The sequence below is a fragment of the Chiloscyllium plagiosum genome, chromosome 30, assembly GCF_004010195.1.
Source record: "Chiloscyllium plagiosum isolate BGI_BamShark_2017 chromosome 30, ASM401019v2, whole genome shotgun sequence".
NCBI lineage: Eukaryota > Metazoa > Chordata > Chondrichthyes > Orectolobiformes > Hemiscylliidae > Chiloscyllium > Chiloscyllium plagiosum.
The window spans coordinates 36,511,524-36,528,114 of record NC_057739.1 but is presented as its reverse complement, the minus strand read 5'-3'; the positions used below and the strand labels follow the sequence as shown (position 1 = coordinate 36,528,114).

The 16,591-nt window shown below is 43.5% G+C and overlaps 1 protein-coding gene across 1 annotated transcript in view; it reads right to left on the bottom strand.

Annotated features, from left to right (window-relative positions):
• LOC122564918 (SH2 domain-containing protein 3C-like) overlaps positions 1 to 15,152 on the bottom strand; it is a 47,744-nt gene extending 32,592 nt beyond the window's left edge. Inside the window, exon 1 of the mRNA XM_043720389.1 lies at positions 14,994 to 15,152. Within this exon, the coding sequence (XP_043576324.1) occupies positions 14,994 to 15,074 (81 nt within the window). The 5' untranslated portion in view covers positions 15,075 to 15,152. The remainder of the gene's footprint in view (positions 1 to 14,993) is intronic.
• Positions 15,153 to 16,591: the final 1,439 nt, after the last annotated feature.

Sequence of the window (16,591 nt, the reverse complement as noted above, 5' to 3'; positions counted from 1 at the left end):
CAGTCCCTGGTGATTTGCAGCATTTATACTGCACCTGCTGGCCCTGTATATACAGGGCAGGGGAGGCCAATCCCACACACTCAGCATCTTTTATGAAAAGGGCAGAAATGAGATTCAACATCACTGCAAGGCTGAAGAATCCCTTCAGTTTCTCGGGGAAGACCTCTGATTCTGTTATATTCTTATTTTAAAAGTCTGGTGTTAAATATAAACCTGATATCTTACTGTATGATATGCCAGAAGATTGGGAAAATATAAAAGGATGACAAAAAATGTAAAAGGGAAAAAAATTTGGAACATGGAAGAAAACTAGCAAAGAATATAAAAACATAAAAAGCTTCTGCAAGTATATAAAAAAGGGGGTAAATGAAAGTGAGTAATCCCTTAGAAGGTTAGACTGGGAGTTAAGAAGGAACACAAGGAAATGGCACCGATTTTGAACAAATAATTTAGATCTATCTTCACAGAAGAAGACAAAACATTCCAAGAGTAGCAGAAATAAGGAAAGAAAAGGGAGAGAGAAACTTAAAACAATCGCAATTACTTAAGAAAAAAATCTTCTGGGGCTAAAAGCTGACAAGATCCCCGGACCCAATTGTTTTTCTTCTTGCACAGGATGTGGGCATCACTGGCTGGGCTAGCATTTATTGCCCTTTCCCCATTTGCCCTTGAGTGCATGGTGGTGAGCTGCTTTCTTGAACAACTGCAGTTCACATTTTGTAGGATGACTCACAACACCATTGGAGAGAAAATTCTAAGATTTTAACCCAGCAAAAGAACCTGCAATATATTTCCAAGTCAGGATGGTGAATGGCTTGAAGGGAACTTGCAGGGTGCTCCCATGTATCCACCACCCTTGTCCTTCTCGATGTTAATGGTTGCAGGGTTTGGAAGGTGGTGTCTAAGTAGCCTTTGAGATTTCTGCAGTGCATCTTGTAGATGGCTTGCATCCTAGGATCTTCAATGAAGTAATTGCAGAGATGATGCATGTATTGTTTTAATCTTTCAAATATTCCTAGATTCTGGAAAATTCCTAATGGATTAGAAAACCACAAATGGAAAAACCTAGAAAGGAGGAAGAAAAAGCAGCAAGCTTTTGTGCTGTAAGCCAAACATCCGTTAGGAAAATGCAAATATCCTTTTTTTTTGAAGAAAAAGGAGTGGCAGGGCATTTATAAAATCATAATATGATCAGGCAGAGTCAGCACAGCTTTTTGAAAATTAAATCATGTTTAACAAATTTGTTAAGAGTTCTTTGAGAATGTAACAAGCAGCATGGTTAAAAGGGAAACCAATCGGTGCAGTATATTTGGATCTGCAATGACATTTGATAAGTCACCATGTGAAAGGTTACTGCACCAGTTAAGAACTTACATGTTGAGGTGATATATTAGCATGAATAAAGGATTGGCTAACTGAGAAGAAAAAAAGAGTTGAAATAAATGAGTCATTTTCAGGATAGCAAGCTGTAGCCAGTGGAGTGCCACGTGGGGTCTCAACCATTTACAAAGTTCTAGGGCAAGCAGTTCCCAAGTGTTGGTGGGTATGTTGTATTTATGTAAGGAGGCTTTCAGGGTGCCCTTGGACTGTTTGCTCTGTTTATCATTGCAGATCTCAGAGTAGAACATTTGTTTAGGGACATTCATGATGGGTATGCAGAAACAATGGCAAATCGTTGCAGTTGGTCAAGAATGACCAGTACTTCAATACTGTGGGTATCGGTCTGGGAGAGGACACTTACATTGATAAGTCTATCCTATCATGGATTTGCAGGATTTTTTGAAGGCAGTTCTGGTGATAACTCTGCAGGGATTTGAGGTGTCTGCTATATTTGGTCTGTGTTTCTGATGCATACAGAAGGGTGGGGACCACAGTTGCTCTGTAGACCATGAGTTTGGTGCTGGGTTTGAGATCTCGGACTTCCAATATTCTGTCCCTCAGATGTCCAAAGGCAATGCTTGTATATTAGATTTGTGATTGGATTTCATCATCAATGTCTCCTCACACTGAGACAAGGCTCCTGAGGTCTGGAAATAATTTACATTGTCAAGGGACTTGCATGGATTTTGATTGTTTTGGGGCAATGTTGTGTGGCAAGAGTAGGCTGGTAGAAAACCTTTATTTTCTCAATGTTTAGTCTGAGGCCCATTTTCTCATATACCTTGGTGAATGCATCAACGATTGTTTGTAGTTCAGCTTCTTAGTGTGCACACATGCTGGGTCATCTGCATACTGCAAGGCAGTAGCATTAAAGAGCACTGGAATGACAACACGTAGAATGCCATATGCAATTTTCATCTCCTTAGGAGGAATGTACTTACATTGGAAAAATGTTCTGATAATATCCTTCCTATAGCAAGGCAACCAGAACTGTACACAGTATGCGAAAATTGGCCTCACCAATTTCCTGTACAACCTCCTGGCACAAGGTTGTGAATAAGATGATTTTCCTTTACTAAACTGTAGCCAGATTTCCAAACCATTAGATTTTAACTGTAATCTTCATACCAGTTCAGAGAATATCATTCGAACTGGGTAAACTATCCTTCCCATTAGATCTTCTACAAGTCTGTCATTTATAGTTCATCTAGGTTGCAGGGTTGTTGAGGGTAGGGAGTCTGCAACACTGGGATAATATAATGTGACGTTGGAGAATGGGTAACAAAAGCACTGGGTGGCAGCAATGCATTAGGTGTGGTGTCTATGTGAGAGTGATTAGTAAGGACGAGGACAAGCAGCAAAAATACTGTTTCCAACACTTCCACTTTGTATTACAAATGAATAAAAGAAATTCCTCACCTTGCCTTCCTATTGTAGTGAGTTGCACTGAAATCAATAACGCAAAACCAGTACATTGTTAACAAAATGCTTCTTGTGGAAGAAGTTTACACGAACAGCTTTTGTTGCATCATTTCTGACTGGCTCACAGAGTAGTAAACTGCTCTGTTCTTTTATTTATGACCAAACTCTCTATTCTGATACTGTCTGCCTTTTCAGCAATCCATGTTGTGACCCTTAGGCTGAAAATTGAGTTTTAATTTAAATTTTGCAGGCTGATCACTTAGCCTCTTCATTCATTATCTACCCTCAGTCAATCCAATGATCCATCCATCCATATACAAGACTCCTTCTCTACCCCAGGGTGAATACACTCTCCTGTCTTTAGAATAATAATAATATTCAGCAATAAAACCACATTTGACCCAGGATTTAAAACAAAAGCTTACATCCCTACATCTGAAATTGCTAGGTTTGAGCCAAGGGTGATGGAGGATGCAGTTACCATAGTAACCTCACAATCAACTGCAGTCTATGAAATATGTAGAAGTAATTTTCAATGTGATATACATAGAGTGTTTCAATGAATCACTTTTGGCACAGTATGTTGTTCTATTTAACAAACAAATAACCTGACAGCTCTTAATTAAATCATGAATATATCTTATCAAACCAGCACCAACTTCAAAACTGTGGACAAATAGTATGAGTAAATAACAGCCTCTTAAAATTTCAGAGGGAGCAACAGAGAAACATACAAAAGCCAAAGAATACATTGCTGTTACTGTGAGTAAATGCACCCAATGTGCAGCAAATTTGGCCTCTGATCCATGCTGGTCAAGAGGTAGTGAAAATGTTTAGCTTTGATTTTCATGATTCATATTTTAGAAAGGTGGTTGGAGAGGGGATTTAGTTGGCAAGGCAAAAAGGAGTTACTATTTCATTACAACATAAGAAACAGGAGAAGGCTATATGGCCCCTTCAAGATTGCCTGCCATTCATCATACTGATGGCTGATCTGCCCAAGCCTCAACTCTTCTTTCATGCCAGCTCATTACAGCTTTCAACTCCACGATATTTCAAAAGTCTATCTTTTCTTTAATTGCTTTTGGTGATCTAGCCTCCATAACCCTTTGGGGTAGAGAATTCCAGACATTCATTCCCCTCTAGGAGAAGAAATTCTTTCACTGTTCTGTTTTAAATATGTGTCCCCTTAGTTTGGGATTCCCCCCATTGGTAGAAACAGTTTTTCAACATCTACCCTGTGAAGCCTCCTCAGAATCTTGAATGTTTTAATTAGATCAACCCTCAGTCTTCTAAACTCATTAGTAAAGGCCTAACCTGATAGAGTTATAGAGATGTACAGCACGAAAACAGACCCTTCAGTCCAACTCATCCATACTGACCAGATATCCTAACCTAATCTCGACCTATATGCCAGCATTTGACCCTTGTCCCTCCAAACCCTTCCTATTCATATACCCATCCAGATGCCTTTTAAATGTTGTAATTGTACCAGCCTCCACCATGTCCTCTGGCAGCTCATTCCATACATGCACTATCCTCTGTTCCTGGGCTGTGAGTTCTCCCGCACAGGTTCCTCCAAGGTCAGCTGTGAATTTTGCTGTTTGTTAATTTTTCCTAGATGCAATCCAATGTCCAGAGATACTTGAACTCAAACAGCAAAGGCAGTAACTGTGCAGATTCACTGCTGTGTCAGACAGCAGTGTAGGTTTCTTTCTCTGACCAAGTGTTCACTGCCTTTATCTGTCTTCCTCCTTTTTAAAGTGCCATTGTTTTGATCTTTTGTCCCTAAGAGTTCCAAAACATTGCAACAGCATATAAAATAATAATTGCTGCTCCTGGATTTCGAGAACATCACCTCTCACACCTCAAAAACCTCAAAAAAGGAGTAGCTCTTACAGCCACAATTTTTTTTCCCATCTTTCATCTTGGATTACCCAGAATTCTGTTTAGTCATTCTTAATAAGGCAACTCCTCCAACCCAGGAATCAGCCTAATGAATCTCTTTTGGACTGTCTCCAAAGCCAGTGTGTTATTTCTTAAATCTGGAGACCTAAACTGTTGACTGTACTCTGGCGCAGCCTCACCAACACTTCTAACAAGAGTTCCCTATTTTTAACCTCCTTCCCATCCTCGCAATAAAGCCCAAATTCCATTTGCCTTCATGATTACTTCTTGTACCTCCCTGAAAACTTTTTGAGTTTCATGCACAAGAACTCCCAGATCCCTCTGCACCATATTTTATTTTGGAATCTCTCTACATTTAAATAATAGCCTGTTCTTTGATGCTTCCTCCCAAAGTGCATGGCCTCACACTTTCCTACATTAAACTGCGTCTGCCAGGTTTTTTGCCCACTCACTGAATTTATCTATATCTTCCCATAGATTCCTTATGACCTCATTACCACATGCCCTCCCACTTATTTTTGTACCATCAGCAAAATTGGATATATTGCATTTACCATCTCCCCCCAAGTCTGATTTTTCTGGTATTTCATGAATTACGTCTTTCCAACCTGAAAAAGATGTATTAATGTCTATGTGTTAAATAATCCTTAAACTATGCGAATACATTATCCCCAATACCATGAATTCCTATCTTGTGCATTAACATTTTATGTGGCATCTCTTGAATGCCTCTGAAAACCCAAATATACCACATCTACCAATTTCCCCATATTTCCCATTATCAACTCTGCATAATATCTTCAAAGAACTCCAGCAAATTTATCAATCATGATTTCTCTTTAAAAAAAAAACATATTTTGGATTACTATCCAGTGACATGTGGATACTCTGCGTAGAAATCTTGCTGAACGTTACTTCTGATAGACCAGAACTAGACCTTACAGGAGTAGAGTTTGGCAACATTTCTACACACAAATAATGAAAGAATCTGGAACTCTTCCACATATGATCATTTAATGCAGGACTGTCAGTGGTTGAATTTAAATTTGAGATTGCTAGATTTTTGTTAAGCAAAGATATTAAGAGAAAGGAGGCAAATAATGTGAAGTGTAGTTAGATTGCAGGTCAGCCAGGATCTCATAGGAGTTTGGAAGAAGCTCGGGGAATGATGGTCTTAATATTCCTATGGACTTAGGTGAAGACAAGGTTGGGTTTGGCTTAATACTGTTCACCACTGGACTGATCCTTGCAGATCTCCACTGGTTCCATCTTTCCAACCTGAAAAAAATCTTTTTATCCTGACAGCCTCATAATTATCATAGCCTAAATCCCAACATGAAAGTTTCCCAATTGCATAAGGTATCAGAGAATGCCCAATACTCAAAGAACTGTCTCCCAAGCAAATGTTAGTGCCTTAAGAAAGGTAAAGAAAGCCGCATTCATTCACCAGGCCAGTTGAGATAAACTCCCAAATGCTTTTAACTTCTTTAGCTCAGGTTGTGGAAGGCAGGCATATGTATGCCAGCTCCATGTATTTGCATAGTTAAAACTGCTTGTGCATCCCAAGGCAAGGTAACAGGTCAAGATTCTCATTGTAACTATAGGTCTCTCAATTCTGATATTACCCAAAACTGCAACACTCTGATAATAACAGGACTAACATTGCTCAATTCATCCATCTCAAAATAAAGCTCTCAAGTTGTTCAAAGGGCTTAGATTCCTGTTAAAATTTGCAAACAGTGAATTTGCAAATGACAAAACTATTTTATAATGGGAATTAATTGAAATGTTCCAATTATCCAAATTTACGATACATACAGTAAAATTCAATAATATTCAATAAAGCAATGCTTTTGACAAATATAAAGATGTTCTATTGGAGTAATAGTGTAATAAAATGAAAAATTATGTGTAATTTGTCATGCTGACCCTTATTATAAGGCTCCCTATATTCCCACATGCAACATGGTAGATGATGCATGCAGTCCCAGGAAACACAGATCCACATCATCATTACATCTGTATCTTAGTTTCATTTTTTGACATATCCTGTGAGTTTTCTTTTATTTTTGTTCCTGAAATCAGTGGATAAGCGAACACTGGACCCACAGTACACAAAATGGTTTACAAACTGGTTTGTGTGGATAAGTGAATTCACAAATGGTGAAGACATGAACTTTGTGAGGACTTTACAGTACTCTATTTTGCTAATGACAAAATGTAGAGTCAGAACCCTGACATTTGTAGATAATGGACAATCTCAGATCTGTAAGCACAGTTCACCACAGCACATTCGCAAACTGAAAATAATCTGCTCAAGAAAGCAATTTCATTTATAAGAGGCGAGAGTATGTTTGGCTTTTCTCAGTCTCTGCACTGCCTGAAATGAAGGTTACGACCTATTCTAACCAATACAAACAGTCCTTGCACTTCTCCCCAAGTGGTATCGAGCAGAACCCAGACAGATTAATATTGACCAAAGCAGCAACAGGGAAACAGCTGACAAACCTGGTTTTCTAGCTGTGGCATTCTGATATTGCCTCTAAACTTGACCATCCTGAGATTGGACAGCTAATGGGTCAGAGGTCAACTCCAATTATCTTTCATGAGATGGACCCAATCCACATTTAACATTAGTTTTATAGAAGCAGGGTAGCTATGAACAGATTCCTTTCCATTATTTTAAAATTCATGATGTGGTGGTCCCTGGCTATGCCAACATTTATTACCCACCTCACACTGCTGGGTTTGGAGTTATGTATAGGCCAGATAGCAGATTTCCTTACCTGAAAGACATTAGTGAACTAAATTGTTTTTTACAGTGATGATTATAGGCTCCATTTCTCCATTTCACTATTTGCAATGGTGGGATTGAAACCTTTTTTAAAAAATTCATTCACAGGTCAAGGGCATCACTGACTAAGTCAGTATTTATTGCCCATCCCTAATTTCCCAGAGGGCGGTTAGGAGTCAACCACATTGTTGTGTGTCTGGAGTCACATGTAGGTCAGACCAGGTAAGAGTGGCCATTTCCTTTCCAAAAGGACATTAGTGAATCAGGTGACTTTTTGCCTGTCAGTCAACAATGGATTCAAGGTCATCGTTCAACACTCAATTCCAGATTTCTTTTAATTCTGCCATGGCGTGAATTGAATCCAGGTCGCCAGAACATTACCTGGGTCTTTGGATGACAGTCCACCAATAATACCACTAGCTATTATCTCCCCATTCCCAGAACATTAGCCTGAGGAATCTGCATTACTAGTCCACAGACATTACCACTCTGCCACTGCCTGCCGTCCTGTAGAGGGAGAAATAGCAGTCTTAACTCATGGGTGGATGACAAGCAGTTTTCTGGCTCCTGGAAACTTTCAAAAAACTTTTGACCACATGGTCCCTTATGCTGCCACCTCAACAGAAGAAAATCTTGCATTATGGAGCACTTTTCACAACTGCAGCTGATCTGCTTTACAACCAACATTGTATTTTTATAGTGAAATCTCTGTTGTAAAACAAATGCTGTATTTGTGCACAACAAGCTCACACAGACAACCTGATAGTAATCAGAAAATTTGTTTATTTTTGGTGATTGAATGATATATTCATCTGAGAACTCCCCTGCTGTTGTGTGAATAGTGTCTCTGGATCTTATATGCCCATCAACATCTTAACATCTTATCCAGAAGATGCCAATAATGCTGCATTTCCTCAGTACTGGACTGAAATGTCAGTCTATGTGATAGAATCAATTACTTGGAATGGGGCTTAAGTCCGTAATTTTCTGTTTAAAGGGGTAAGAGGGCTACAACTGAGCCAAGGATGAAACATTGCAATGAATCAGACCTAAAATGAGTAAGGAAACAAATGAGGAAACACCACCATTTGAGCTTATGTTTGAAAGGCACTGCTTGAAAAGGTGCTGGAGATAGTTCAGCGGGGGTGGGGGGGTTGAGGTGTACAGACAAAGAGATTAAAATTGTGCATGGGCACGGAAGTATATAATAGGCAACCAGCACCTACCACCAACCAGTTCCACTGAAGCAGCTGCCTCTGTCAACACCATGCTGCCCACTCATTTATATTAGTGATGCCCGAGATCAAATGAGCTCATAATCACAATCTCACTACCGTTTGAGTTTGCAACTGAAAAGTGTCGTAAATATCGGTAAAGATGATTAACCAGAGTTAACATGTCCGGGAAGCTGAATTTCCAGATAGTGAATTGGCTGTGATTTCTTCTCAATCTCCAGCCCTGGCGTAACAGCAATTAATCACCCAGCCCAAATGTCATCATTCAGCAGCGAGTGGGTGTGCACGGATTGGCAGCATTGCAGTAGCAGTCTCTGACTGGCATAAAATAAATCTCTAAATTAATCGCATCCCGTCAGATTTCAATATATAGAACTATATTTTTAATTCTGGAATAAGTTCAAGATAGCAATCTAATTAGATAGCTGTAACAGTTGTAAACCGAGGAATCCAATACTCTGAACCATCTGAAGGATTCGCTTCGTTTCCAGTCTGTAACTCACTCCAGGTTTATTGATTTACTCTCTACATGCAGTTGTGCTGTATGCCAGTAACCAGTTGGATTGACTTCAAACGTGATGCCCGCCACAGACGATTAGTACACGCAGCTGATTTCACGTACGGAAAAGGGAGAGAGACTCGAATTGGACCCTGGAAGAAACATTAAGAGAGTGCCGGAAAAAAAAACTCAGCAGGTCTGGCCCCATCTGTGTGGAGAGAAAAAGAGATAACAGAACTCGTTCTGCAGAGTCATACCGGACTCGAGACGTGTTTCCCTCTCCCCAGACGCTGCCAGATCTGCTGAGTTTCCCCTGCATCCCCTGTGTGTTTGGTTCAGATTTCCAGCAGTATTTTGTTTTTATTTGAGTGGACGCAGGAAGGCTAATGGGCACCGAGGTCCTGGAATCCAGATTTTTAAAAAGTCAGTAGGGAGGGGCGAGAGGCTGCAAATTAGAGTTTGGTGCTGAAAGTGTTAAGGATTCTCTCTCTGTCTCTTCTTTCTCTGGATGTCATCAAACAGCCCTGTCATTGGCCAGCAATGATGTAACCATGGACCACAAAGGAAAGGCTGCCATTGGCCTCCCAGCAGAGTAACAGCTGCTGGCTCTGAACTGAAATGTCACTCCAACAGCAGCAAACCGTGCTCTCGCTCGCTCTAATTCCTTATGCAGCCTGTACCGATACAGCATGTCAGTAACAATTAGAAGAGAAAAGCAGGCGGCTCTGAGTCTCAATAATGTTCGTCATCTAAAGCCCTATCCTGTTTTGCTATTTTTTTTCTGAATTGCTATATGGACCCAGTTTCATGTTAAAATGCATTGGAAAAGCACCAGCCTATCAGATTCTGGGTGTGCTCGCACTCCACTTCGGATGTGTTAAAGGAGCTGATACCCAGAAACAGTGTCAGTCTCACTGTGCTATAGTGGGGGTGGCGGGGATGGGGATGGTCTGTGGTGGTAAGGGTAATTTCTTCACAAGAAGGGCTGCAGATTGGAGAAGGAGTTAACCACATCCTAATTGTTTTCTCTCTATGGCAGTTCTTTGAGGACCCATGCAATTAGACCCTCTCCCCTGTTCATCCCAATCGCCTTGCAACTTTCTGTCCATCAAGTATTGATCCACCTCATTCCCTTTGGAAAGCGACTATTGAACCGGCTTCCCAGACCCTTTCAAGCAGCGTATTCAAGATCATCACTCGCAAGTTTAAACACACATCTGCTCCAGTTAATCAAACTGATCCTTTCAAAAGAAAATAACTAAATTGGATGTTAAGAATTCACCTATTAGACAAAATCTCTTCACTGCATGTGAATTACAGAGTTTTTCTTACATTTAGAAAAAAAGTTTGGATGATTTGAAATGTTCTGCAACCAAATCGTTGAAGGTTTACAGTGAGGTTAGATTAGAAATAGCTTATTGATTAAGGTGCAAACGCCATTTCTCCATCCGCTATGACATCAGAGGTGATTAATCTTGTTACAATAACAGTATAAGCCTCTGTAAAAAGGCAAGTCAAGGGGATGTTTGGTGAATGTATTAAAGTGAAACTGTCAATCGTAATTTTCGACTATATCACTTTTCAGACACCGTTCCTTCGCTGCTCTTTTCATTTGGAAACGCTTGACAGCTGAACACCAGGACGGAAATTCTGTGAAATTACTGAATAAATCCGCAAATGTACAGACAATCCCCTTTCACCTGGTCTCCAGCACATTGTGTACGATTGGATAAATCAGGAACACAACTGTGTTCCTACAGCTGATTTGAACCGTCTATGCATTAAACCCTGCGTGTTTGTATGAGCGGGATACAATCCCCCACCCCCAAACCCCCATCTTGAAAATGAATTGTCTTCACCGGGATAGAGATGGATTTGAATTGCAGTTTTGCCCAATTCAATCTCAATAAAAAAAAACTAACTCCCGACAGACTGTCGGTGTATTTCTTATTCGCTTTCCTGATAAAATTGAATAAATATCAATGAATAATGTCGACGTGTCTCCAATAGAGTCCAACTCTTCGGATATTGAAACTTGAGTTTGCAGAGGGAGGGCCGAGATGCTGTCACAGCAAGGTGGCTTGACAGAGGTGGAAAGAGACAAAGTGGAAACCAATGGACAAGGGTCGCGCTTTCTGCAGTGAGCCACGGTGCCATGATCGAGGCTCTGTGGGATTCAGACTCCTGTATCTGAGTAATAAATGAAAGAATACTAGTCTGGGATGGAGTAATGTGGATGGCAGAAAGTGCGTTTAGAAAGGACGTATTTTGCTCTATAACTTCAATCACTGCCGTCATTCCGTCTGTAAATGCACGGCCAGTGTGAAACTTAACACCCCAAATCAAATAGGAGAAAGTGAGGACTGCAGATGCTGGAGCTCAGAGACGAGAGTGTGGTGCTGGAAAAGCACACCAGGTCAGGCAGCATCCGAGGAGCATCAGAAAGCCCATTCCTGATGAAGGGCTTATGCCCGAAACGTCGATTCTCCTGCTCCTGGGATGCTGCCTGACCTGCTGTGCTTTTCCAGCGCCACACTCTCGACCTCAAATCAAAAAGACCCGGATTCAATTTCCGATCTGTGCGGTATGCTTGGATTTCGCATGAGGGATGAAACAGAGGGAGATGTAACTGGTTGTAGTGCTGATGGGTTAGAGGGTAACTGTAGTGCTGGTGGGTTGGAGGGTAACTGTAGTGCTGGTGGTTGGAGGGTAACTGATTGTAGTGCTGGTGGGTTGGAGGGTAACTGTACTGCTGGTGGGTTGGAGGGTAACTAGTGCTGGTGGTTGGAGGGTAACTGATTATAGTGCTGGTGGGTTGGAGGGTAACTGTACTGCTGGTGTGGAGGGTAACTGGTTGTAGCGCTGGTGGGTTGGAGGGTAACTAGTGCTGGTGGTTGGAGGGTAACTGGTTGTAGCGCTGGTGGGTTGGAGGGTAACTAGTGCTGGTGGTTGGAGGGTAACTGGTTGTAGCGCTGGTGGGTTGGAGGGTAACTAGTGCTGGTGGTTGGAGGGTAACTGGTTGTAGCGCTGGTGGGTTGGAGGGTAACTAGTGCTGGTGGTTGGAGGGTAACTGGTTGTAGCGCTGGTGGGTTGGAGGGTAACTAGTGCTGGTGGTTGGAGGGTAACTGGTTGTAGCGCTGGTGGGTTGGAGGGTAACTAGTGCTGGTGGTTGGAGGGTAACTGTAGTGCTGGTGGGTTGGAGGGTAACTGATGGTAGTGCTGGTGCGTTAGAGGGTAACTAGTGCTGGTGGTTGGAGGGTAACTCGTGCTGGTGGGTTGGAGTGTAACTAGTGCTGGTGGGTTGGAGGGTAACTGGTTGTAGTGCTGGTGGGTTGGAGTGTAACTAGTGCTGGTGGGTTGGAGGGTAACTGGTTGTAGTGCTGGTTGGTTGGAGGAGGTCAGGCGAGCAGAACTTTTGTCGTTGTTCTCTGGAAATGTATGTTGCAAGTCGGCCGAGTGGGCATCACCTGACGCACCTACTGATCACTGACAAAGACGGAATAATAATGAGGCATTGCACATTCCCCAGCCTGAGCCAATAACTTCTGGGACGGTGGGGGTGGGGTGGTGAGGGATGAGCGAAATAACCCCAAACATGAATGGAGCAGATATTGTGGTTCTGAATCAGCCGTGGCCTGCCCCTGGGACGGGGAATGGATAGTTGGGACCAATATCCTGCTCTTCAGGCCTTGCCCAGATGACGGACTCCACCTGACAAGCCCGGTTTGCAGGAGAGAAACTCCTGTGGTCACACCTGTCAAAATCACATCGATTTTCCAGAAAGCATAATGCTAAGGACTTCATAGAGGAATGCAAGAACACCGGTCAGCAGGAGGCGGTCAACAAAGCAGAGTAATGTCTTTCACGTTGTTTGGGTGTACAGTGGGCTGAGTTACTGAAGCTGACAAGGAAGGGGATCTGACAGTGCACGGATTCGCTCTCTGCCTGTACAATTGGTTCTCCCTGCGTTTGCTAACCCAGCTCCCTCACATCGTCAGGCTCCCTCAGTCACATCTCCGTACTACATCGGCGATGTCAGTTCATTCTTCGAGAAGCCCATTGCCTCTGTGACACATCATGGCCTTGTCACACCCTCCAGATGAACATGCCACAGTCTAACTCCGCATTAACACACCATCTACCTAGCGCCTCCTTTCACTTCGGCTCTCCAGTCTGCACCATCTGCATTGCTTCATGCTATTCTCCTTCCTCCGCTAGGATGGGGGTGACTCGCTCCTTATTTTGTCAGTCTAAAGTGGGAGTTGGACGGCAATTCGACTTGGGAGGGCGTCACTGCAGCCAGCGATTCTGTCCTGGGCCAATCGCTGCCCTGCGATCGGAAGCAGGAACTCTGGCTGTTCGCCCTCTGTCACGGGAGTACCGGCAGGAGATGAGTTAGAAGGACCAAGGGGAAGTGAACTGAGGGAACTTTGCAAATGGTTTGCTTGGGTTGCATAGCTGAAGTCATTTCACCATCTGAAAAGTTTCAAAGTCCCTCTTTAAAGGCTGCTTTACCCCCTCCCTCCCGTCCCCACCCCACATCCCCGGGCTCCCTGTGTCTGTGTTTGGAACTGACTGGGCCACCGGTCATTCTAGTGTCTGAGGGAAAGCTTCTGTCACTTCGCCCCGACTTAGAGGATGGTGATACTGACAGTTCCATTGTTCCGACATCTTAACATAGTTCAGGATTCGATGCAAACCCTTGCCCGGCCGCCCCACTCGCTTCAGCCGGTGCTGAAAACCGTGTCAGCAGCTCAGCGCCTTGTGACAGAGGCCGAGTGTTTAATCATTTGCAGAGAAGCAGCTTGCAGCAAAGCACTGAATGGAAGCTGAAACACCTCAGACTGTTCTCAAACTATGCGCATCCTTCACGGGTAGTATTTTAAATTCCAGCACAGCTCAGTAGTGACACGGGGGAACAGAGCGACTGCATTACATCATCCAGGACCTGAGATCATCAGCACAAAGAATCCACATTGATACAGGATAGTCCTCAAACCTCGGTGTCTTTGTATCATTGAGTGAACACACCTGATCCTTATCCATCCAGCTACATATCTAACTGTGTTCATGGGTGCGTAGTTCTGTCATTCTCTGGGATGTCTACATCCCTCCATCCAACTTGCCTCTATTTATCCTTGAGTCTGCCTACATCTGTATTTTCCTCCCTCACCCCTCCCTCTCTCCCTCTGCATCTTTGAATATCTCTCTATCTAGCATGTGCGCGTGTGTGTGCCTTTATATACGTTGTGTGTGTGTGCATCTCTTCCCGGTTCTGATTATGTCATCTCTCTCTCTCTGTATCTTTGTGTTGGTCCATGTGTAAATCTGCATCCCACACTATAACACCCATCAGCCGCGACTCTCTGTCCAGACCTTTCAAACATCAAATCTCGCCAGCATATCCCCGAGTGCCCATTCAAATACAGATCTGTATCGGTGACAAGATTTTAACATTATACGTGTGTGTGTGTGTGTGTGTGATGGGGGGGGGGGGGGGGGAGGTGTGGGTGAACATTACCAATCTAGTAAGGTTCCTTAAGCAATTTCAAAATCCTTTCCCTGCATCTCGGCAAGCAAGAGAGACCGGGTGTGTCTGGTAGGAACTGCACGATTTACTATTACCTGGAGAATCTCATTCATAAAGTAGCAATATGCAGGGTGAAGGAGCATCCCCTCAGAGTGGGGACAGGGCTGGCCTTTCGTTTCTAAACCGGGGTGGGGTGGGGGGGGGGGGGGGGGGGTTCCTGCTTACCTGAACTTGCATGAAGGAGCCTCGGTAGAAGCAGCAAGCTGCCGCAGAAATCGCGCTCCACAAGCTGCACTTGTCAGTCATTTTTCCCTTCTTCCCAAGCTGTCTTTACAAATGACTGTAATCCAGTGTTTTAATAAACGCTGGTGCGGGTACCTCCCACACTCTCACCTTGAATCACTGCCTGCTCTCTGGCGGTACGCTAATGTATATATTTAGAGACGCACATTGGCGGAGTGATAGGGTCTGGATAACACCAGCTCGCTCCTGCTCGCTTCTCTCCTGCTGCCAGTTTGTGGCTCAGTCTCGATTCAGCAATGAGTGTCAGCAGCTGCCTACTCAGGCTCACGGCTCATGAAAATTCAATCAGATCCGGCGGGAGTTGATGGGGAGTGCAGGGGAAGGGGGAAGAGAGAGACCACCTCAACTCTTCCTCCTCCACCCACCCCCCTCACCATGCCCAGCCCACCACCACACACCCCATGTCGAAAACACTTTCACACAAACGCAAATCCCAAGTCCCTGGTCACCTCCTGTTCGACACTAAATCAATAGCTGATGCCCGGAGTCAAGCTCTCTCTGCCTCGCTCTGGACTCTGCTCTCAAACAGCCGGTCCTCACTTGGGTCGAGATGAGAGAGAGTGTAAAAAAAATGAGAAAGACAAACCTCAAAGCAGCCGCTTTCTGGATGGACCTGTCATCTATTCCTTCGCCACCCTATCTTCTGTATAAAACAAACTTTTTTCCTAGCTACCATCAGTTCGGAGGAAAGATCACTGGATTCGAAACGTTATCTCTGATTTCTCTCCACAGATGCTGCTAGATCTGCTGTGCTTTTCCAGCAATTTCTGTTTCTGGATGGACAGCCTACGGTATCCGTTGGTTATAGCTTCAGTAGCAAGTTGCTCACGCAAGCTTTTCATAACAGTAAAGGTACAAATACAGTCGGTGTCTGTACCTAACACGGCAGCCTCCATCCTTACTTCCATTTACTCTTGCTTTTTCCGGACACTCTGAGTAAGGAACCCAGTTTATCACCGCCGTCTTCCCCCCCCGCCCGCCCCCCCTGCCGCCAGCTCGGCCCGAAATTTGAATCTGTCCTTTCCCCTTTTCACAAGCAGACAGGCAGTCCTGCCGAGCTCCATCCGCACATATCCGGGATCACTGAATGCAGCTCACGGGTTGGGGGTGGGGACCCTTGCTGGGTTTTCCCGGTATTTCGCCCTAGAGTACTGAGGCAAATTACGGCAACTCAACCATCACGTTTCTAAAGGAAGGATTCACCCCAGCAAATAAAGGAAATTAAGAGCGTTACCAATACCCAATGTGCTATTCTCCATAAAATGAAGAGGGTAAAGGTTTCCTCTACATTATAAACGAGGTGCTGAATATCCAGGGTATGCTCTTCTCATCATATGTCGGGTATTCACTATAATATATCAAAGGAAAAATATCCTCTATAAGCAGAATCAGCTATACTCTATTATGTGCCCAAGCTGTGCTATTTCCTGTGAGAGACATAGAGTCATAGAGATGTACAGCATGGAAACAGAGCCTTTGGTCCAACCCATCCCATGCCAACCAGATATCCCAACCCAATC